The 25563-nt window shown below is 37.4% G+C and overlaps 1 protein-coding gene across 1 annotated transcript in view; it reads right to left on the minus strand.

Annotated features, from left to right (window-relative positions):
- The window catches only part of LOC135224794 (prolyl 4-hydroxylase subunit alpha-2-like), a 96009-nt gene that overhangs the window by 30355 nt on the left and 40091 nt on the right, over nucleotides 1–25563 (minus strand). Inside the window, exons 5-8 of the mRNA XM_064264119.1 lie at nucleotides 23272–23474; nucleotides 16762–17007; nucleotides 8027–8271; nucleotides 7217–7322 (exon numbers count right to left, since the gene is read on the minus strand). Coding sequence (XP_064120189.1) covers nucleotides 7217–7322; nucleotides 8027–8271; nucleotides 16762–17007; nucleotides 23272–23474 — 800 coding nt within the window. The remainder of the gene's footprint in view (nucleotides 1–7216; nucleotides 7323–8026; nucleotides 8272–16761; nucleotides 17008–23271; nucleotides 23475–25563) is intronic.

Consider the following 25563-nt stretch of genomic DNA (forward strand, 5'->3'; position numbering starts at 1 on the left):
AATCATACATCTTGTTGGTGACTTGCATGGGCAGCAGAGCCGTGTACCTAGATTACCCTACAACCCTCGATGCTACCACCTTCATTTTAACATTCCTGCGACGCATGGGATGCCCGGCTGTGTCTACAGAGACAATCACCAGACCTTCTGTGCCATCAGCACCTTTCTACAGAATATTTATGACGAAGAAGAAACTCAGCAGTTCCTGTGTGAGTGCAGGAAACGATGGAAGTCCCAGACACCATGATCTCCAAGGAAAAGTGGTTTCTTTGAGCGTCTAATGGGAGCGGCGTAACGAACTCTCGAAACCACCCTAAGGAAAATGATCCTCAACTGGGAGCAGATGCCTACTATCATGAAGGAGGCAGAGGCGGTTGTTAATAATAGTCCTCCTATGTATACTGGCAATACTCGTGTGAACGAAGTGCTGACTCCCTCTCACCTGGTGCCTACAGTCTTGGTGCATTAAGACTTGTGTCAAACTTTAAGCACAAGGCAACTCATGCATCTATGCTTTCGTCTAACAACCACCCTTAGAATGTTCCGTGACCAATGGGAAAAGGAATACCGGAATTCATTGCAAGAATGGCACAATTTTCATTGGAGATCCCCACCACTGTGTGTTGGAGATATCTCATCGTCCCCCTGGAAATCACCGTGGAAGATGACAACCAAGACAGGAACGATGATAAGGTGACAAATGTTGAAATCAACTCAGGTAATGAGTTTGCGAACGCCCCCCCCCCATGTGTTAAGTGATGAGGGAAGTAGTGTTTCTCTAGAAACTGATGAGCTAGAAAGAAGTGAAGATCGTGAATGCGGTTCTCTTATCGGACAATCAGACAATGTAAAAAGTGAAAATACGAGACCAAAAAGAAAAGCCATGATAATACAGGGACTCAAAATGAAACAGTGGGTTGAAAGGAATCAAGTGTAATTGATTGCGAACGCTTATACTGAAACTGGAGGGTGGGGCATTGGGAAGGAGTTTGAAGGTAGTAGGGAAAGTTAAGTTGTTCGTTGGATGTGAAAATAGTGTCACCCTGTCTTGTGGTGCACTAATTTCTATTGTAAATTGGTGTTGGAAACCCTGTATAGCAGTTTCATTTGTGTAAATGTAATGTATTATTTCTTTGAGTGATCACTCTTTATTTTTCTGTCATGTTTGTGCCGTGAGCTACCCCCGATCTCGTGGCATCCAAGGTCAAGTGTAGGCCACGACGAAGAGCTAAAACTCTAGTCCATCTCGAAAACTTCTGCGATTAAGGCCCCCCGGAATTTTGGCCATGGAGAATGTCGTGATTAATACTGGCCATATTATCTGTGACAAAATCTTCATGATTTAGACAGGGAAGAAGAAGGTACAGGGGCGTAATTTGTGGGGGAAGGGCAACTGTCCCCCAAAAGCCACAAGCCTCAACTTGCCCCTCCCCCCCCACAAGCCTCAACTTTGCCCCATTACCCCCAGCCCCAAGAAGTAACAGCATGTTTCTTTTTAAATGTGCAATCATAAATATATGACATTTCTTGGAAATATTACGTTTCTTGATCCTTGGCTGTCTACTATAATAGCTACCAGTGATGATGAGATAAACAAACAGTAGTGGGAGTATATAGTTTTTGCTGAAATACCTTGCTCATGTGGCTTAAAAAGCACATAAAATAGCTAAAAAAATAAATAAATAAATAAAGCTGATAAGGCTCACTTCACTCGCCAAACCGTCTTTGGCCCCCAACAAAAATCTGAAATTATGCCCCTGAGAAGGTAGCCTACTTGGCGTGTTGGATCTTCTTTGTATAACAAGTTAATGGCCAAAGGAGTAGAGAATCATTTGTTCATTTGTAGAAGTTTAAACCATATTTTGATTTGAATTGAGCAGCGAATAATTTGACAAAAATGTCTAATGTAATCAGTATGTCACTGAAACAGAGATAACGACCGACCATGCACAGCACAACTCGTCCTTCTTCCTGAGGCACTCATACAGGAAACAACTGTGCGTCTGTGGTCTTGCCATTTGGTTAGCTAGAATCTGGTGTACTTGTAAGATTGGGATAGTGTTAGATTTATCCAAGTATAAGTTTACCATCCGTTAGGCAGTCACTTTATAAGTCATGTAAACATTGTCTAACCAGACAGCTTTAGTTTCCTTGTTTTATTGCAATGAGATTAATTTTTGGTGGTTTTCTAAAAGAATGAAGTGAGTGTAAAGTAATAGCTCTTATCGTTACGTGTGAGAACATATTCCCCTGAGGTTTAAAGTTTGTGTACAAGAAAGCTGCGATGCTTTGATTTACATGTTATATAAATATATATATATATATAGATGAGTTAAATTTTGTAATGAAATACTTGTAAAATTATTTTTCTTGTTCAGGCTTCACCCTCCGGTATGTTTGGTTCCCAGCCTGTTGATAATCATTTGTGGGCACCTATTAAAAATGAAAATGTCACATCTTGACACGAGACTTTATTCTAGCTCCGAGGGAGGAGAATCCACAGATTTACAATGAACTTGAAGGTTTAGTCTCTCTGGAGCTTTAATTGCTCTACCAGACCTTGATTTTGTAATGTCTGACTCAGTGTTATTACTTTTTGACACATCAGGAGTTCTACATGGAGACTGAACATCTCTATTATTTTTATTACTAGCATTAGTATCAATATCAATTGGGACAGGAGTCACAGAACTAAAATAAGGAGTTTCTGGAGACTTATCTCTAGATTTTACAGATTTTCTCAAGAACTGTCTATTTCTACGATATGTTCCTCCATCATCAGTACATACTACATAGCTATGACCACTAAGTTTTTTGCTGACAGTGGCTTGTTTCCACTCTTCTGTTCTATTGTCAATGGGTTGAACTCTGACAGTGTCTCCAATACACAAAGGTTTCAACTGTTTTCTGTTTGAGTAATGATCAGCAACAGCAAATCTTTTGTCAATCAGTTTTCGCCTTTCTTTTTCAGTGGAAAAATTAGATGGCATGAGGCGAGTGTTAACTGTAGGAATCACTGTTTTCGTACGTCTACCCATTAAGTGCTGTACAGGGCTAGTTTCTATGCCTTCATGAGGAGTATTTCTCAGGTTCTGAAGTCCCAAGTACGGATCTTCTTTGGCTTTTTTACACTTTTTCATTAGATTTTTTGCAATTTTAACTGCCGCTTCAGCTGCACCATTAGCTTTGCTGTTCCCTGGACTTATAGGCTCATGAGAAAATTCCCACTTTCGAGCAAAATTATCAAACAGATGAGAAAAATACTGTGGACCATTATCTGAAATCAAAGTATCGTGAATACCATGACGAATAAAATGACGCTTTAATTTATTGATCACAGCGTCAGATGTAGTTTCTGGCAGGTAATCAACTTCAAAGAACTGACTGTAGTAATCAACTGTAAATAGGTAATTTCTTCCTTCAATAGTAAACATATCAGATCATACTTTTTGGCGGGCGAGAAGGTACTTCAAGGAGATGTAGTGTCTCTTCAGGTTGTTTATAAGAGTAACAGGCACACACATCTCACGGTTCAACATATTATCTAATCTCTGCTGAAATTCCTGGCCACAATATTTAGTTCTCGTTCTTGGCGTAGACAAGAGTTATACCAGAATGCACCTTCTGTTTATTTCATACCTCACTGATGTTGGAATGACTACACATCACCACGAAAAATTATTCCATCTTGTACTGACAGTTCATCTCTGTAATTGTAGTTCCTTGTTGGACGAGTGGTTTTCACGCTCGGCCAATCCGTAGGTCTGATGTTCGGTTCTCGGCTCGGCCAACGCGGAATCAGAGGAATTTATTTCTGGTAATAGAAATTCATTTCTCGATATAATGTGGTTCGGGTCCCACAATAAGCTGCAGGTCCCGTTGCTAGGTAACCAATTGGTTCCTAGCCACGTAGAAATATCTAATCCTTCGGGCCAGCCCTGGGAGGTCTGTTAATCAGCTCAGTGGTCTGGTAAAACTATGATATACTTAACCTGATCTTTGTAATTGAAATATGGTGTAAGGGACTGCGGTATCAAGGACTTATTTTTAGGCCAACCTTCTATTATAGTCTGAGTCTTCAAGGTATTATCAGATTTTGTTTTTTCTCTAATTTTGTCAAAATGATAAGGCTTAAAAGATGAAAATGACAGATTATCGTAAATATAAGAGAGAGAGAAACAAGACAGAGAGAGAGAGAGAGAGAGAGAATTAGTCACAGGAAGAGTCTTGAACAGTAGCCATAACACACACAAAGTTTTAATCTAAGTGCTTCTATTAAAATTATTCACCTGTGACATGACCTTTACACTCTTGCCGGAAACTCGACAGTTCCGGTGACGTCATAAGTTCCACCCACAAGGGGAGGAATTAATTCAATTCATCACCCCTAAAGGACGGCGTTTGATGATCCACAACCAATATGAATGACCAACAGACGGGACAAAAGCTTATCTCCATCTATTCTAGGTGAGACATTCTCCTTTGCAGAATCTTCGAGAAGCCCAGCAGCGGAGGAGAGAACAGCACAAACCTCCGTCCCAAAAAGAGGTCAGATTTCCCACAGCTGCAGCGGTCAAGAGAAACTTCATTTTTCGATTCGTAGTCCTGATTGTTAAAGTTATAATTTTTACTGTATCGTTCTAGTGTGAATGAAGGAAGAAACTTGTACTACGTCTCATTTAAACACTCCTGAGAGACTATACCACTAATAATAAATAAAGCAAGAAATGATAAAGGATATAATATAAACCAAACCAAATAAAGAAGAAGGAAGAACTAAATTAAAACTTTACAAATCAGCAATTGGAATATCCTTACCAGATTTGTAGACTACTTAAAATTGTGCTCTTGAACACGAAGTAGCATTGCTTGCGAGCATTTAATATGTATTTCAGAGATCATGAGTCATCATTTTTCTCAAATATCTTTCAAACTAATTATTTGATCGAAATGTTACTTTAACACAGTGTACAAGACACACCCCACCCTAATTTTTGGTAATATAGCACATTGTCAAATTCTTGACTTACAAGGTGTTGCCAAGCATTGCCAACCTATGCTTTTGAATGTGCTTTACTAGTATTCCGTCCCTCCGTACCTCACCCTTCCCGTACCTCAAACCACTTTCCTGGCCTTCCCATCTCCCCCCAACCCCACCCCCACCCTTTTCCTGCCTATTATATTGTATATCAAGTGAACTTGAATGTCATAAATATGTGTTCATTTAATTTTTGTTATTGTATTTTCTTAAATTATATAAATGGGAGTAGGCTGAAGAGCGTATGATGTATGACCGTTACCTGTTTCACCAAGGTCTCCTCACTTCCCCTAAATCCCCCAAGTAGGAGGAGCTTTGTCTATTTCCTTAATGTTTATGCTAAGGTCACACATTCACGTATCAACGCACGCACGCCCACGCATGAGGTGCCTTTGAAAACTGGCTGCAACCAGTTACCTGGGGTGTGGATGAAGGGCGTGAATTTGTCTGTACGTGTGAGCCTCTTTCGTTCATAATGGCAAGTATTAGCCAGAACGATGGAGAGAGTTACGCGGAGAAAATGCAGAATACCGGGATAGCTCTGCGGATGTTATATCTTTATTTCTGTGTGTGTGATATTCTGGGCTTGAGATGGGTAAGAGTTACTGTGCTTTAGCCAAAGTTGTGGCTTGTCTGTTTTTTGACATTTTTTAAAGATGTTCTATTTCATTTAATCTTTTGACTTTGTCTTTACAATTGTGTATGCTCATCAGTGTGTCCCCCCTGTCTTTTAAACAGGCGGATCTAGTGAGGGGACTGTGTGGAGGAAACTATTTTGGAGAGGAGATAATTGGTGGTTGACTATTACTGATTATGACTATTATTTCATGGGGGGTTATCTAAGTTACTTGAACTTTGAGTTATCATTCCATTTAAATTATCCTATAAGAATCTGAGTTATTCAATTAGTACTTTACTTTGAATAAACGTATATTTTTGTAGTTCCGACTCTGATTTGATGACCTAATGAAATGGAGTGGAGGCTATCGAGAGAGAGAGAGGAAGAGAGAGAGAGAGAGAGATGGGGGGGGGGGAAGAAGCCTATTGCCAGAGTTGGGTATCAGGAGAGAGAGAGAGAGGGTATATTACCGGTGTCTGAGAGAGAGAGAGAAAGAGAGCGAGGAGAATGTATTACCAGACTTAGTTTGCCTTCCGCTTTGGCTTAACGTTTACCAAATGTGATACGAGACTCTGGTCTCATAAGACATATATATATATATATATATATATGTGTGTGTGTGTGTATGATATATATATATGTAAGTCAAATAATGGATATGTTCTAAATTTAGGTCTTAGTTTATTTAAACTTGATGCCTTCATAATGAAAAAAAGTTGTATATAAATATAAGCAACAAAATTAATATATTAAGTTTTTACATTTTTTGGACTGTACGATACGTTGTAGTTTCTGTTGGGGTTAAATCTATGTTTAGGTTTGTGACCGTGTGATATCCGATAATCCTGGGTTATCTCTATAATTTTTTCCCTTTTGACAATTAAACATCTGGTATTCTTGATCTTATTGTTTACCAGATAACTTTCTCTCCAATTGTATTTCATTCGTTCCTTGACAATGTCTTAGTAAAGACGAAAGTGCTTGGATTTCTGCCTATCATTTTCCTGTGGTATTCGCTTATTTAATGAAGTCACGTGCATCTTCTGTGGTTTTTTAAGCATATATATATGTATATATATTACATATGTGTATGTGTATATATATATATATATATATATATATATATATATTATATATACATATATATATGTGTGTGTATGTATATATGTATATGTGTTGCTTAATACTTTCCATGCAATCCTCCTCCCAAAGCTTCATTAAATCAAATAATACGACGTTTTTTCACCTATTGCTGACTGACATAAGGTGGCCTTGAACCTTGGCCACTTCCTAAATTCTTTAATTGCTCTCTCTCTCTCTCTCTCTCTCTCTCTCTCTCTCTCTCTCTCTCTCTCTCTCTCTCTCTCTCTTTGTTTGAACATGTGGCTGTTTATGCATGTCTCGTTTTAGACACAACTTTGGCCCTGAAGGGAGCCGGAAGGCAGATTAGCAAGATCGTGCAGTCCCAGATGGATGATCATTAAGCTACAAATGTTTTTTATAGGATAACACTAGGAATATCAAACAACGAACGCAGTTATTGCATCAGGCTCACTTACCATAAAAGGTTCGGATGTGTTGTCATCAATGTTTAAGTTTGTTACATGAGACAGTCGGCGACTTAGACGCTGTAGTGATTCTTGAGATTTGCTTTCGAGCCATACACTGAAAAGGAAAGGGAAAGGTTGGGAAATTAAAAAGCAGCGCTCGAAATGAAACTTGCCCGCTAAGGTGAGATCGCTATAACTTCACCCTCTTAATGATAAATTACTCTGCCATCTCACGTACTGAAAAATATCTATATATTAGTGTGTGCTATTATATCTACACTACTCTAAAAATTCTGTGCATGAATCATTCTCTTTTAATCTAGGTAATCGTATCCTAATTAGTGTTGTAAAAGTTAAATGACCTATTCATGAACTAAACACAGATAGACTGACCTAGTAGGTACAAACATAGTTTTGATTTATCTCTTTTTCACGATGTGAGGCACAAGGTAGAAGTTGAGACGGAAAGAATTCGCAGCCTTCAGTATATGCCCACAAGCAAACTTGGAGGCAATGAAACATCTTTTCTGATATGTTTATTTATTGTGTATCAGCAACAGTGTGGTTCTCAATTTTCATAAAGAAATTTATAGGCCCTGATTATGTCATCTTTCCAATTATCTCTGACTTGGCTCAGATTGCCGCTTAAGCACTGAGGAATTTCAACGTGCGTTTCTCTGAACTGAGCAGGTTGGCAAGTAACTAATGGAATTTGTTAACCAAATTGCCAAAAATACCCGTACGAAAGAGAGAGAGAGGGTGCTTATGTACTTCACTTAACTACCGCCAATAGAGAGCGAAATTTCTGGAAGGACTCACTGCTTCAAGGACCACTCTTCCGGGGGGGCCCTTCCTTTCTGGGTAACCTGTTGGGGAGGCGGTGTCTGAAGAGATTTGCGGGCTGCAGCTTTGATATTCTCCGATTCCCTCGGTGTTACGACGTCGTACAGCAGAGCTATGTGAGGGTCAAGTGACACAACTTCCATCTTGAATGGTGCCAGCAAAAGCCAGGGACTCCTGCTGTTCAAGTAGCTGCAGCTTAAAGAAGAACTGACGTTGATTTCCTGTTAAAATGTTGTAGCGCTTAATGACTGAGAATAAATTGACAACGTTATATCACTGTCTCACAGGAATAACAATAATAATAATAATAATAACACCAGCTACCTTGCAGTAATAAGTGATACGAGCACTAACCTGAAGGAGTGATGGAAAACGATCATGCAAAGATTATCTGGTATGAGAACAGATAGGGTGATACGTGCAAATAGACCAGACGTGACGTTGATTGAGAAAATCATGAAGAAAGTATCACTCATTGATGTCGCGATACCATGGGACACCAGAGCTGAAGAGAAAGAAAGGGAAAAAATGGATAAGTATCAAGACCTGAAAATAGAAATAAGAAGGATATGGGATATGCCAGTGGAAATTGTACCCATAATCATAGGAACACTAGGCATTATCCCGAGATCCATGAAAAGGAATCTGGAAAGACTAGAGGCTGAAGTAGCTCCAGGACTCATGCAGAAGTGTGATCCTAGAAACGGCGCACATAGTAAGAAAAGTGATGGACTCCTAAGGGGGCAGGATGCAACCCGGAACCCCACACTATAAATACCACCCAGTCGAATTGGAGGACTGTGATAGACCAAAGATAATAACTAATAATAACAATTATTATTATTATTATTATTATTATTATTATTATTATTATTATTATTATTATTATTATTATTATTATTATTATTATTATTGGAAGCAAAAAAACACTTATTATAAATCGAGAAACAACATTAGTTCTCTCGCAGGTTATGATGTACTTTCAATACTAAACACTTTTACACGTAACAGATTCATGTTTTAACTGATAATTAACAAATAAATGTGTTTCTACGGAGCCTGAGTAGCTCTGGACCAGAACATCCGAATGTCCTTTAAAACTCAGCACGATCAAAATGATGATGACTTCGTCTGTCCACAAAACTTTCTTTATAGTACAGGTATTCTGATTTCCCCTCTTCTGTTTACCACGCTGTTACTGAACAAAAGGTAAATTTCATCTGATCGAAGGTCTCGTTCAGTGGCGGATTTAAGTGGGGGCAGCACATGCACACGCCCCCGCCTCCGTTGATAGATTAATGTGTAAATCTCAAAGCTATAATTAAATTTTTATAATGTATTCACTACACACAAGCAAAATATTGATAGAAACACTGAAAACAAAATTATATAATTTTTCTAAGCATGTATTTAATACTTATATTTGGCAAAGAAACTTCACCTGCTACTTCTTTGTAAGCTAAAGGTGTGGAAAACAATATAACAATCTTCAGAATTATTATAATCCCTCTCACACTGATAGAAACAACTTGTTGTTAAACAGCCAACACGGTTTCAGACAAAACATATCCTGCCTATCAAACCTCTTGGAGTTTTTCCATAACATGCTTAGTATTGACGACAGTAGTAGAGCATTAGATATGCTCTACTTACATTTCCAAAAGGCCTTTGACAAAGTTCCACACAACGACAAAAGTTAGAGCTTTAGGAATTATATGAGAAATGGCAGACTGGATCGAAGACTTGCTAACTAATAGAAAACAGAGAGTCGTAATAAATGGTGAAGAATCAGAATGGTCAGCTGTAGGCTTCACTAGCAAAATAGCCAAATTTGCAGATGACACCAAACTAGGTGTAAATGCAGGAGACCCATATACAGTGGAAAGTTTAAGAAATGATCTAAGGAAAATAGGAGAGTGATAAAAAATATGGCAAATGCGTTTTAACAGATAAATGTAAAGTGTTACAAATAGGAACAAACAACCCCCATGCTGCTTGGGAATGACATAAATAGTGTAGAACAAGAAGAGGACCTTGGAGTTGTTATTACCAAGGTTTTTAAATCCACGAAGTAATGCATAAAAGCTGAAAAGAGGGCACAGAAACTAGTGGGATACATAAAGAGACAGTTCACAAACAGAAATAAGGAATTGGTGCTGCAGTCCTACTCATCAATAGTTAGACCACATCTTGAATATACAGTAAAGTTTAGGTCACCAATACTAAGAAAGGACATAGATAGACTAGAAGGGGTGCAAGCAAGAGCTACAAAGTTAATTCCATCCATCAGGCAAATAGGTTACCAAAGACGACTAGAGAGCCTGAACATGTATGACCTAGAAACACGGATTGCGAGGACAACTAATACGACGACATTCAAAATAATGAAAGGCATAACAAAATTGGACAGTAACCTCTTCACTTTAAACGAAAACCAGACAAGAAATAATGGATGGAAACTAGAACTGAAGAGAATAACTTACATTGTCGGAAATTCTTTACATACAAGATATGTGACATAAAATAAACTGTCCCGCCAGAAGTTGTAAACAATAACAGTGTGGAAGAGTTTACAAGAAAGCTAGATAGAATCATTAGAACAATGAATGAATTGTAAAACCTGCTCCTAAAGATAAGTCTCCTCAGATGGACTAAACAGTCTTTGAGACATCCTAATCCTTGTAATTCCTTGTAATTCAGTACATACAACATATATGTGCGTATTAAGTAAATTATGTCTGCATATATATATATATATATATATATATATATATATATATATATATATATATGTATGTATAAGTGTGTGTGTTTGTGCATACATATATGAATATTGATATATATATATAGTATATATATATAGATATATATATATATATATATATATATATATATATATGTACAGTACACACACACACAAATATATATATATATATATATATATATATATATATATATATATATATATATATATATATATTTGTATGTATGTACATATATAAATAGTAAGTGGGTCCCCCTGAAAGATTTCTAGATCCGCCTCTGTAGTCTACTGAAAATTCCACATGAAGTGGTAATGTTGAGAATCCATTTTTTTTTTCCATTTTCTAATACTACTATATAGGGTATAACAACTAAAAAACTGCCGGGTGACACTCTGTCACCTTTGGGGAAAATAATCTATGCATTTAGTAAGTTTGAGGTATTTAAGCAACAAAAATCTGCACAAGTTTATACTTCCGCCTGACATTTTTATTAATCTCTTCTTTCGAACATATAAATAGTTTTTATTAATTGTTATTTGGGAAAAAAACATGGCCATAACTGATAAGAAAATTGCTAATATTCAGGAAAAACCTCGTGAAAAATCAATTAAAAATGTAAATAGTTATCATTATTGCACAGCACAGACTGTGAAAGATCGGTACTGCATTTAGCTAGCTATCATTTAAAATGTTTCTTAGAATAGCTTCTTCATTTCTATCTTCTTCTTCACTTCTATCTTAAGGGTGCCTTCACGCAACTGCAATTTACACTTCCACCACATGTATTCCCTTCAATAACACAAGAGCATTTAATAAGCTGCAGAATATATTATGGAGCACATGAGTGTGGTAACTGGCACTAGAAAAGTAGGAATACGATCAAATTCCTACCCATAGTTAATCGAGTCCATAAGGGGTGGATTGGCTTTAGCACATTTCCATCGGGCAGCCTGTAGGCGACACCGGCAAACACGGTATCTAAAGGCGGCTGCTGTTGGAGGCAGTCTTTAACTGGGGAGCTCCTACAACTTTATAGGAAAAACATTTTTTTTTTTTTTTTTTTTGGCATACCGCATACCTAACATCAGACATATTGCCAGAGGCTTTTGACACTTATGCCGTAGCAGCGTGATATAAATGTAGTTTCTTGTTGTATTACATTTGACAAGTTTGCATTTACATCACCAAGTCCAGCAATCTGGTAACCTTGCTTTAAAACATTTAAACAGGTGCCTTTTCTATTCGATTTAATTGTGATGTTGTGTCACAACCAGATAAAGCAGGTGCTGCTAAAATGTTTGAAACTATGGGGTGATGTTTTTCAACAGTAGCTTTGATCTTTATTTGACTATGTCAGAAGTAGCTTCTATCATTACTGCAAAACTTAGGTTATGCTTGTGGTAATGGTGTAATAAATGTACAAAAAAAAATCTGTATCATCACATATTATGATGATAATATCAACTCCAGCCTTTATTAAATAGAGGAGCTGGTGGATTATTATGACATCAGCTTCTTCAGTGCTGGTGAAGATCCTCATGTGGTTCAACGTGTTACAATGATGCCCGATGGACCGTGGCCATATCTCATGAATGTAGTCTCTATAAACATGTCAGACCACATTCCATTCCATAAACCTGCAGCATGACAAGTGACATGCTCATCATTCAAGACCTTGACCTGGATATCATCTGGAAGCCTTTGCATTTCAACTAAGTAAAGTAGTGCATATCAGGCATAGTTTATGTGTTTAGCTGCATAGGAATATGGTAACAGATTCGACAGACCATAGGTGCAACAGCCAGTCCCCTTCTCGCTCTGCTTGCACAAATATCATCGTGATCATAACAGGCTTAATTAAATTGTCTACTCAAAGTTTTACTGTTTTGCTCCTGGCAGAACAGGCTTCAAGATCTGCCATTAAGTCCCCATAAGTGGATGTTATGCACATGAAACACCACTAAATGCTGATCCAAGAATATCCTAAAGTCCACTTTTAGCCATTAAATTACCTACGCAACCAACAAAACTCAAAATCAAATGCATTCCACCAAGCCACCTAATTATATTTACCTAAAGAGTGGGAGAGTGGAATTTCAGCTTAGCTGCTTCCTTACACAGTTGCAAATCCTTTGTGATAATAACATAATCTTGATTGCATTTTTCACTCAGATCTAGGTATTTGTTTATTACAATGAGCATAGAACTAGGATAAGCTGGCTTCATGTCCAAAAGTGGCTGATACCGTGTTACAGTGGCAGGTCGCAGAGAATGTCCTTGGTCTCTTGCAACTTTAGAATTACACACCCTCCAAATTCTGGGACATCCTCAGTAACTACTTGTTGAAAAAACCATGATCAAGCATCCTTGCACGACTTAGACTTGCATTTTGTTTGTCTGCTAAAGACTTTGGCAACCAGGTTTCTTGGAAACTTCATCAAGCATGGAAGGTTTCTGTGGTCCAACATATAGGTAGTATTCTGTATCTGCTACAGGTTCTTCTCTTTATTTCATTCACTGACATACTGTAGCTAATAGCGCAATAGCACTTCTAGCAATAGCATGAGTAGTCTTAAGACCATTTGGCGAATTAATATTAGCATCAAAATTATCTGACATGAATTGTATCAGGCCATCAGTTTCATTGAATAAACCTTCCTCAGAATTCTTTTAGGCAGTTGCAGCAGCAGCCGATGCTTTGAAGCGTATAACTTCACGGTATGGAGCGCAGACCTTAAAATTAGCAATTGGATCAATCATAGAGGTGGTGCGCACCAATACCCCAAGGGCCACCTGCAGTGGAGTATATGTGTTTGTAACAATGCTGGTGATGATGTTTCCTATCATTACTGAAGGCAGCGCATCTTTATCCAAACTTTTAGATATATTTTGTAGTACATAAGACAAGGTTTCACTGACTGGCGCTGAAGCTATATCATTATTGAGACGGCTTTTGTGGCGACCTTTATCTGGTATTTTCTCTTTGCATTCATTTACAATGGTGGAAGCAATAGTTTTTACAGGTGTTTCAAAATCATCATTGTCTTCATCTTTTGACAGTTTTATGAGATGGCTTGCAGATGTTTTATGAATAAGAATACTAGAGTAACTATAAGCAGACATCACTATGTACTCGTTTTCTAAAATATCCATAATGGTGTTTATAAACTGACGTCACTGAAGGTTTCCACCATGGGCAATATAAACTTCATGAAGATTAACTGAATTCCATATCTGGAAATAGTCTTTTTTTCATTTCAGTTATACAATCATGTATTGCAGCAGCATTATCCATGTCAGTCATATCCGAAGAAGAGCTCTCTGTTTTACAGTATTTTTGTCTAACAAACGTTCGATAGTATTTTCGGGGTATCGTCCATCTGCAGCATGAAGATCTGCTGCTGCTCCACTTAGTCTAAGTTCTGCTTCCTAGCCTCACTGATCAATATGCAAATTACAAACATTTAATATATCTTCTTTGAAAGTTTTCTGTGTATCTCTACGGTCTGATGTGCGGCATAGAGATGCATTGTCCCACCTTTCAGGATGAGGCTGATTACGTGTAATTGGACAGTCATTTCCACAAAATATACAATATTCTTTAAATATGAATTGCCTTTTTTTCTCTTTTCTGTCTCTTAGGGAAAGTTGGGTAATGGGTGATTGCTTCTGATGTCTCTAAGTATAGGGCGATATGCAGAGATGTATAAGTTGATATACCGTCTTTGTGAGATTCCACTGATTATCTGGATCCAAACTGTGATACAATTCATCACCTCCCTTTTTACTTGCTTTGATAATTCTATTTGTTGATGTTTCCTTAATATCAGTTGAAGTGCTTTTGCAAAAGGGATGATCTTCAAAAAGACAGTCCTTCATCCTGGAAAAGAATTCTATTTTTCTCTGAAATTTGTTGCTCATGAAAAATTGAATGGTGATAATTCACTAGCTGATATTATACTAAATAATTTATTAAAAAGAAAGGGGGGGTACAAATGGAGCCCAATATCAGCGATATATTTACTAAATAATTTATAAAAGAGAAAGGTGTACAAATGTAGCCCATATCAGCGATATATTTAACAGTATGCTAATATCTAAACTAAAGAACAAACAACTGATAATTCATAAAAGACTGAATATAAAATTCTTAAAAGTAATCCTTATACTACAGTGTCTTCATGAATTTCAACTTATCTTAAAATTGTCAAAAGAAATATTATAATCTGTAGTTCTGTGAATTACTGAATTCATAATTATAATTTCTAATGCATATCAAACACATTCTGAATGTTTATGAGCTATCTGGTAAACACATTTCATAAAAATTTTGACATGAGATTAGAGCTAATCTAAAAGTTGTGCCAAAAACAAACGATTATTCTATTTTCGGTCGTTGAAAAAAATTCCCCAATGGTGACAAGGTGTCACCCGGCTTTACCTGACTCTCCAGATCCTAATGGTATCGAAACAATGGAAAAACATTAGATTCTCACCGTTATCCTTTCAAGTGAAATATTGCCCTTTTTTCAGTACACTACTGCTCTCGTTCACCATGTTGTGTTTAATTAACAATAAAACTATGTGACAAGTAAACATAGTAAAAGGTAGTTAAATGAGAGGTAGGCTTTTTCTGAACCTGGAACACCCAAGTTTTCCGTTTCTAACGCCTGCAGAATGGTAGTCATTTATTCAGCACGAATAATCTCTTTGATAACTTGGTGTTTCTGTTCCCAACAAATAGCCTGCATGCAATGAAAGCTCCCTGGCACTTCAGAGCCAAGAGGAATTACTAGTTGAAGGATTACCAGGATCCGCAAAATGAACATCCTTCATTTTATCGCCACTGGCAATACTTACTTAAGGTTGAAATGGATTTGGTACTCAAGAACAGAGTAAACGGATTTAATAACAGGCTGTTGTTTGCTAATGCGCAGAATCAGTCAAGTTTCCAGTGATAGTGTCGTTTTCTGCCTTGAAGAACAACTACCATTCTCCATATACTGAATTTATGGTCACTCAGATGGTCTTGATTCGAAATAACCATGAAGTAGACTATATAAAGCACATCTTTGATTCACTTGCTATATGAAAAAGGAATTTACTGCGTATGGGTAGACACAGTCTTTTTCTTTAACATTAAAAATTTCTCCATCAAAGGACAAGACAACGATCGCTACCACATTGATACTTTGACAAAATTGACAATATAGCCGTTCGAGTTGTGAAATCTTAAAACTTATGTTTAATACTCAAATAATTTAATATTAAAAAGAGGCATAGAATATACATGCATTTGTAAGACTTACGCTACCCACATGCTCTCACAAAGCTTTTCAGCCTCCGACAACAGGCCCGTGCCGCAGCGTTTTTTTTTTTAGCGGGGCGGGGGGGGGGGGGGGGGGGGATTGGTTTTTCACAAAACTGGACCTTTTCTTTTATAATATCATTGCATATATTATACATATAGGTAGTGTATACATGATGAAATACTTGAAAATGTTATTTTAGTTATATTAAGAAGAAAAATTGAGTACCTATGCGGTCTATGCCCTTCTACCCGATTAGATATTATTCAAAGTACCGGCTTTGGTTGACAGAATTTTGCTTATAATGTTCATAGTTTGCACTGAAATTCAATATTATTTCTTAAGTTTTATTAATTGATTAATTTATTATGTTAACAATAACATGCATATTACTTTATTTGTTGTTTGTTATATATTTGAGTTAACAAAAAAAAAAAAAAAAAAAAAACAATAATTATTTATTACTTTGTAAGTACAGTTCAGTGAAAAGGATAGTCACAAAATATGGACTTCGAGAATTTTTTTTTTTTTTGGGGGGGGGATCGTTCGACACGCCGTCCCCCCCTCAATCTCCCCACCCCCATCCCCCTTCGGTACAGGCCTGGGCAAGGACAAACGGAAACCTGTATTGTCTTACCCTGAGATCCTCTCCTCTGCAGAGTCGTTCTACCTGTTGCAGTTCTACCAGCGCCCTGTGGTTCAGCATCCACGTCTTATTGTCGTGACGTGACAAATACTGGTCACTTAGTATAACATTTTCCTTTTCTTGCCGCTCCTTCTCTCGTTTTCTCAACTGAATTTCGAGTCTCGTAGTTTCGAATCGCACGTGAGATGTCGTGTGAGTTAGCGACCGTGGACCCCGCACCTCCAAAACATGATTATGCTGTAAAATAAACAAAGGCAATCCTACATTCCATTGAAGTAGCGTTCGAATAGAATCCTGCCTAAAACCACCTTCTCGGGCATTAACGATACCTACAACTCGTTTTTGAAGCACCATTGAAAGAGAAAGCCTAAGGTGCTGCCACACGAGCAATTTCTTTGGGCAGCAGCAAAAGCTCTCATATCGTCACACGGGGAGAATTACTTGCTATTGTAAATATGTATTTTTTTTATGTGACAGCGGTATATGCCTGGTGCTAAGGTCTTTGGATTATGCCTTCAGTTATTCATTTCGTATATCTTTATCAGCTTTCTATGCATAATTACCGGGAGTCGGCATGTATGAACAAACCATTCAACAGATGTCGGTCTTTATTGTATTAGATAGCTGTTCACCTTATCCTAGGAGTAAAGTTCTTCTTGTAACGGCAGTCTATATAAATCAATCAATCAATTAATAGTAAAAATGTACACAAAAGTTGTTAACTGCCAAAGTCGTCCTCCACTAACCGACGTGTAAGATCTTATGAGACAGACCCAAAGTGCTGCTAACAGCGCGGTTTGCACATGAGAAAGTCTCTACCAGATCACCTTGCGTCGTTATAGGCGGTTACACATACGGTCCAGTTCACACATGGCGGTTGCAAAGTTAATGACAGCGCAGAGTTCATGTGACCACGAGGATTTGCCTGCGCCACACCTCAAATTAGAGATTAGTCACTTTGACACCGACCTATTCTCTGATGAAGCTGGAAAACGTCCAGCCACTGGGATATGAGAGCAGATGATTATAAGGACAAAAAGGTAAAGAGAAAACGTTCTGGGAGGAACTACTTGAAATTTTCTGCAATTCTGATATACTCAAGCATTGGAGCTGCAGCTCTCGAAATCATACTTGTAGGCGTCCAGGGAAAGGTATTCAATATAATTGAAGGTTAATTGCTAATGCCGACGTTTCACAACTACATTGTGGCATCTTCAAGGCTGAAATACAGCGAGTTGACTCTTATTAATTAATCATAAAAACATTTATAATAATATATAACTAAAATCACTACAGCATTCTCTTATTTAAAATGCTATCTCATTTAGAATATATACAAAAAACACCATTGACACGAAAAGAAGGACCTACCCAGACGGGAGTTAAAAGGAAACTGTTTAAACATGGAGAGAGAAAGAAAAAATAATAATAAACAAGAAGGTGCACACATACAATAAGGCAACGACAAGACAAATAGGGCCATCAAGCGATGAACAGTTGAGTAGATGATGTTTGGGTGTTTAATGATGGGACAGTTAATTTTATCATTATGGACTCTAAGGTTGTTAAGTCATTGTTTTTATGCGTTATTCCTATTATGCCCTATTATTTGAAAATCTTTGTTATCTATGGATGTTTTGCATAATTTGGAATGGTTCCTTATATTGGATAGTTCTGGGTGTTAGAACAACCCTGAACAATCCAATATAAGGAACCATTCCGAATTATGCAAAACATCCATAGATAACAAAGATTTTCAAATAATAGGACATAATAGGACTAACGCATAAAAACAATGACATAACAACCTTAGAGTCCATAATGATAAAATTAACTGTCCCATCATTGAACAACCAGACATCATCTACTCAACTGTTTTTGCTTGATGGCCCTATTTGTCGTATATATTTTAAATGAGATAGCATTTTAAATAAGAGAATGCTGTAGTGATTTTAGTTATATATTATTATAAATGTTTTTATGATTAATTAATAAGAGTCAACTCGCTGTATTTCAGCCTTGAAGGTGCCACAATGTGGTTGTGAAACGTCGGCATTAGCAATAATTAGCCTTCAATTGTACTGAATGCCTTTCCCTGGACACCTACAAGTATATGATATATATATATATATATATATATATATATATATATATATATATATATATATATATATTTGTACTATATACACATTTTATTGAATTTCTGTGTTTATGCACTTCACATTACAAAAAATTTTCCTTCAATTCAACTCTATACCTTCATGAATGAAGTATTCTGCAAATTGATCTTTTGCAAAGGTACATTCCTTTTGACAACTATATCAGTGAATTCTTTAAAAAGCAACTCATCCTACATTATAACCACTTCGTGCCCTTACGAAATATGAAAAATGCGACAATGTGACAAACTGCAAAGTGATCTTGGGAGAAGCGTGTGTTAAACAGCATAGGTTGGTGGAGATGGATTTTAAAATGAGAGGTAGGAGACCCAAGAACAGAAAGAGAAGATCTAGAATTAAGATTTGGGACCTTAAAGGAGAAAGGGGGGAGCAACTTAGGACTGTGAGAGAGAGATGTCTGGAAAGTGGGAAACGTAGAATTTAGACAGGGTAACAGAGTGAAAAATTTCTGGGCAGACATGAGAGAAATATGTGTGGGGGAAGCAGAGGAACTGATGGGAAGAATCAGCGGATATGGAGTATCGAGAGGAGAAAAGTGGTGGTGGAATGGAGAGGTGCAAGAATCAATTAAAAGAAAATCAATACCATTTAAGGACTCAAAGGTAAGGCATGCACAGAGTGGAGAGGAAAGGTACAGAGAAGAGGAAAGAGAGGAGAGAAGGAGGGTAGGTATGGCTATCAGAAGGGCAGCAAAGCTATTGAATGAAAGACTAAGAACAAGAGAAGAAGAAAAGGATATCTGTAAGATTTCAAACTTGAGGAAAAGGCAGAGACAGGATGTGGGTATATTGGGTGTCATCAAGGATAGTGATGGAAATATATTGTATAGGGATGAAGACATTAAGAAGAGATGGTGAGAGTATTTTGAACAACTGTTAAATACTGAAACTGAGAGAGAGGAGATGGGAGATGCACAGAGGGTGGAGGAACCAGTGATGGAGATACAGGATACAGAAGTGAAGAGAGCATTAAGGAAAATGAAGAATGGTAAATCACCAGGTCCATTGGAGTTCCAAATTGAAATGATCAAATTACTAGGTACAGAGGGGGAGAAATGGATGCTGGATTTATTAAAAGCTCTATGTGAAGATGAAGAAATGCCAAGGGAATGGATAGGGGAGTCTAATGGGATAAATATACAAGCATAAGGGAGATGCCTTGGATTGTGGTAATTACAAGGGAATTAAACTAACAGAGCGTGGATTGAACGTTTTAAAGAGAATACTGGATGAGAGATTAAGAGAGATTGTAAAGATTGGGAAACAGCAGTAAGGATTCATGAGGGGAAGAGGGACGGTGGATGCCATCTTCATAGTAAGACAGCTACAGGAAAAGAGACTAGAGGGAAACCAGGAGCTCTATTGTGCATTTATAGACCTAGAGAAAGCATATGATAGAATCCAAAGAGAAGTGATGTTTTGGTGCTTAAGGAAAAGCTAAGCCCCAGAAAAGTTGGTTATGCTGGTCGAGATGATATATAAAAGAACGAGCAAAAGTGATAACAGCAGTTGGGGAAACAGAAAGCTAGGAAGTTAGTGCTGAATTATGCCAGGGGTCAGCATTAAGCCCATTTTTGTTTGTGCTGGTCATGGATGTATTGAGTGAAGAGATCAGGAATGAAGAGCTGAGGGCATTGTTGTACACTGATGGTCTGGTATCACTGCTAAAAATGAGGACCTACAGAGAAGGGTTGGAGAGTGGCAGGAGTCTTTAGAGTTTAGAGAGTGGTGGCTTACAGGTGAATATGGATAAAACAGGTTTTTTGAGCAGTTGGGAAGATAGAGACAGAATAGTAATACAAGAAAGAGGAGGCTTGATTATAAAACAAGCAGAAAAGTTTAAATACTTAGGATCTACTTTAATCCAAGAGGGAGGATGTGAGGCTGAAGATGACAGTAGGATAAAAGCTGCAGGGGGAAGTGGAGAGAGGTGGCTGTAGTGGTATGTGATAAGAAAATGCCAATCAAGCTAAAAGTCAAGATATATAACGCAGTGATAAGACCAGTGTTAATGTATGTGTAATGATAAATTATATGTTGTTAAGAAAGGAGAAAGAGAAAGCAGGGGAGTGAAGTGGTAGTCACAGTGTGTTGTTGTGAGAAATGCGCTGAAGTTGTCATGAGGTCAGCAGGCGCCATAGCCCAAACAACCAACCGAGGGCAGTCATGTGATAGACGTTATAAGTTAACATATATTTTGTATTAATGTTTATCCTTATCTAAATGAAGATAATGTCTATCAAGTCCGATGTAACTTTCATAATTTTCAAGACATAAATTAATATAACCCTTGTTTGATAAGTCTTGAATCAAATTTGTGTATTTTAGTAAGTTTGTGCCAAATTCACTCAGAGTTAGATTCATAACGCAGGTCAACAAGTGTAGATCACTCACCTTTTTATAAGAAAACTAGAAATTAAAGAAAGGAAAATAGAGATGTATTTTATCTAATCATCTCTCATAAAAAACCGTGGTTGTTTTAAAAACGACAACCACATATGGAGCAGAAACATGGGCTGTAAGAAGAAAAGAGGAAGTAAAGCTTGAGAGAACAGAGATGAGAATGCTGAGGTGGATTATAGGAATACCATTGTTTGAGAGATTGGAAAATGATGAAATAAGAAGAAGAGCAGGCTTAGTAAAGATTACAGAGGTGATAAGAGAGTCACGATTGAGATGGCATGGCATGTGTTGAGGGTGGATGACGAGGAGGGAGTGAAGAGAGCTTGGGAGGAACCTGTTAGAAGATCGACAGGGAGACAGAGAATTAGATGGCGAGATAAAGTGTAGGAACATATGGAAAGAAGAGGTTTGGTGGAGGATGATGCCTTTGATAGAAGGCAGTGGAGAAGGTGCATCAGGCACCCGACCCATTAATGTAGGGATAACAGCGGGAAAGAATACACACACACACACACACAGACACACACACACACACATATATATATATATATATATATATATATATATATATATATATATATATATATATATATTATATATATATATATATATATATATAATGTATGCATGCATATGTGTGTGCATGATTACACATACATGCATACACTGCATTACGCTATTTGATGAAATATCATCATTAATCAGTGTAAGTAAATCGTCAAATGATTTTATAGTCACTGAAATTACTGAAGAATTTAGGTTGATGTTCTCTCAGTTATTGGACAGACTTATGAACATACCGTACGAATGTTATTTCCTCCACTTCCATTTTAATAATACTGAATGGACAGCGCGGGTAACCACCATAATGCGTACGGTCACAACCGCGTGGTTACCTCGTGTTTCATCTGTTATCTTAGGCAATGGAACTAGGTACCAAGCCCATGGATTTTACCTATTTCATATATCTATAACAATTTATTTCTCAGTACCCGGTGAGGACATTCGATCTTATAGTGCGGCACCAAATTCATGAGGGAGAATTAAAGGAAAAAGCTGTGCGATACTGTTAAACTAACAGCAATATTAAATTATTTAAATCTACACAATGGAACCATGCTTAGTCTATGGTAGTCGGATATATTCCCAACTAATCGCAACATAAAAATACATACTAAGAAACCAAAATTAATCTGAGGGCTAGCAGCTATTTTGTACAATATACTGAGAACAACCTTTTCCTTTCATGAGTTGTTATATTTTTAAAAAATCATCCATTTTAGAACCAGGCTAGGTCTATGATAAGGAGGCTATCAAGCGTTGCAACTAAATACAGGCTGGATATGGAAAACTTTCTATAGGTTAAAGTTTGAACTGATAATAAGTATTGGTAGAGTGAAAAAGGACAAACGATAATATGCGAACACATACATATACGACTGCCATAGGAACTTCACTCAGGATTGACAGCATGCGCGCGCACCTTTAGCTACTGGTGGCACTGGCGGATTTAAGGTAGGGTGGCGGGGGCACCTGGTCACGCGCTTCCCCCATGGATATGAATAATAGAGCATTGTTTTCTTTCAATGAATCATTATTAATAGCAAACATTTGCTTAGTTAATGATTAATTCAACAACTACTACTACTGTGTAGTAGTTATATTGTGTGCAAAAATAATATTGATGTAGTATATGTACCGTACAAGTTACACACACATATTATATATCCTGGGTGCCACCCCACCCGCCCCATGAAAGATTTCTAGATCCGCCACTGACTGATGGTCGTGCCTTAAGTGAAATGACTGACTGTCTGTTAGAAATAAGGGAAACATTAAAGATGCGGAGAACAGTTATTATATTAGTAAAGAAAAGATATCCACGGGTAAGCGGAAAGCACATATGTAATTTTACGTACCACTTTTACGGCTGTCCTCAACAAACTCTCGATGTGCTGTGTGGAATATTCTGAAGATGTCGTCAAATGTTGCATCTGTTTCCCTGATAGGGTCCAAAGGGGGTTGGATGACGCCCGTACACTAGCTGCTTTCAGAAACTCAACGCCTACATCAAAATACCCTTTGTTCATCGCTGCTACCCCTATGGATGCCAGCTCGTCAACTGTGAATAAATGTATTTAGGTACATGAAATGCTCGTTGAAAAAGGCTTAGCTTTGCAATTTCCCTTAAGTACTGATTTTTTTCGCAGAAACAAAATTATTTTTCTCTGCCATTCAGGGCTCTATAACTTATGAGAATACACCGGTTTTGTCGTTGGTGCTGGGAAACTTATGTCAATTCCTCTATGTAAACTAAAACATTTTCTTTGCTTCGTATCTTCAGCAAGTAATTACAATCATTTAGTAAAAAGTCTTCAATATGTAAGGGTAAATACCTGTACATATTTCTGTTTGACTGAGTTTGGGATACCCCCAGCACAATTCATCGCGGCATCAAAACGAAAACGCTTTCTTATGTCTAAGTTATCTAATCCTGATAAGGAAGAGCCTTTCCACATGGTATGCATGTGCAATGTGTGTAGTCCAGTTAGGTTATAGGTGAGCCCGTGTGCAATGTGAGGGGATCTTTTTTATGCTTAAATTTCATTGATAGCATCAATTTGATGAATTTTAGGACGGGAGTCTCTCTTGTAATCCCATCTTTTGGATGCTAAAAAGAAAATTACGTAATAAGATGGCCGAAACATAATTATAAATTTTCCTTAGTTATTTTTTTTACTAATTGTCCTAATATTCTCATATAGCATGTAAATCACGTAAATACACATTTTTGTTCTATGAATATTTTTATCAGAAAATAAATAAGTAGAAATAATTCTAACTTTGTCTCTCTTTCAGAATAAAAGATGTGTGACGTAGTTCCGGGACCCCCTTCAAGCAAGAGAAGAACAGCCATTTTTGTGGCAGAACCACCTAAATTAGCAAGTAATGTGCAAAGACAGATTAAGATGATGCTTGCATTATTTGTGGAAAAACAGCAACCCGTAAAAGAGATCCATTTCAGTAACCTTCTCAAGAGACCTGGAATTTCCTGGCCCAAAAAGGTGAAGAATGGAGGCAGTTAAACACTGAGTTCGACAACCTTTATGAATGCATACAGGTATGCAAAACACGCAAAAAGGTCCACAAAATCTGCAGGCTAAATGTTACAGGAATCAATTTAAAACGAGCCCAGAACTTACAGAGCAAATGTAGAATTGATGAGTGGCAGGATGCCGAGAGCATTGAAGAAACTTGATCTTCAAATGTTAGGAGCTGCCATTATCTTGTAAAGCTTCAAAGTTTTCTTGTTATCTTTCAAAAGGAATTGAAAGGAAAGACTTCCAGAAATATTCTTGGGGAGAATTGAAACTTAGGGCCTCTTGAGTGACATTTGTAGAGACTATTCCTTTTGTTAAAGATGAGCTGAAAAAACATTGTTTGGAAGCCTGTGCAACATTTTGCACCACCATGCTTTGGAAAATATACTATTGTAGGCTCATTTTTTGGTACCTGGAATGAAACCCTATATCCTCACCAAAGTGTTTTTGAAGTTTTTTGCGAAGGGAGCGTAATGCCTGTCTGTCATCACATGTATCTCTAATTTCTTCATTTGTAAGCAGCATATCTCTTTGTATTTGTTCATATTCATGAAGTATGTCTCTCAGTGTGTATACCTCTTTGTGTATGTCAAGACTCTCTCTGATATGTGTAGACAATTACTGAATGCTTCTTGCCTATTGTCTTGTACCCATTGTTCTCACTGACGGCATTTTTCTGTCCTTTTAGTATTGGTGTGGTGTCATACACAGGTCTACAGTGTGATTTCCAACATTCTTTGTGATAAAAGATGTCGAGAGCAGCTGCCATAAGTATACCTCCATTACTATTGCAAAATGTTGCAAAGGCTTCCAAACAACGTTTTATCAGCTCATCTTTAACAAAAGGAATAGTCTACAAATGTCACCCAAGAAGCCTCCGTTTCAATTCTCCCCAAGAATATTTCTGGAAGTCTTTCCTTTCAATTCCTTTTGACATATAACAAGAAAACTCTGAAGCTTTACAAGATAACGACAGCTCCTAACATTTGAAGATCAAGTTTCTTCAGTGCTCTCGGTATCCTGCCACTCATCAGTTCTATTTTCGCTCTGTAAGTTCTGGGATCGTTTTAAATTGATTCCAGTAACATTTAGCCTGCAGATTTTGTGAAC

This window comes from Macrobrachium nipponense, chromosome 12 (assembly GCF_015104395.2).
Source record: "Macrobrachium nipponense isolate FS-2020 chromosome 12, ASM1510439v2, whole genome shotgun sequence".
In the NCBI taxonomy this organism is placed as follows: domain Eukaryota; kingdom Metazoa; phylum Arthropoda; class Malacostraca; order Decapoda; family Palaemonidae; genus Macrobrachium; species Macrobrachium nipponense.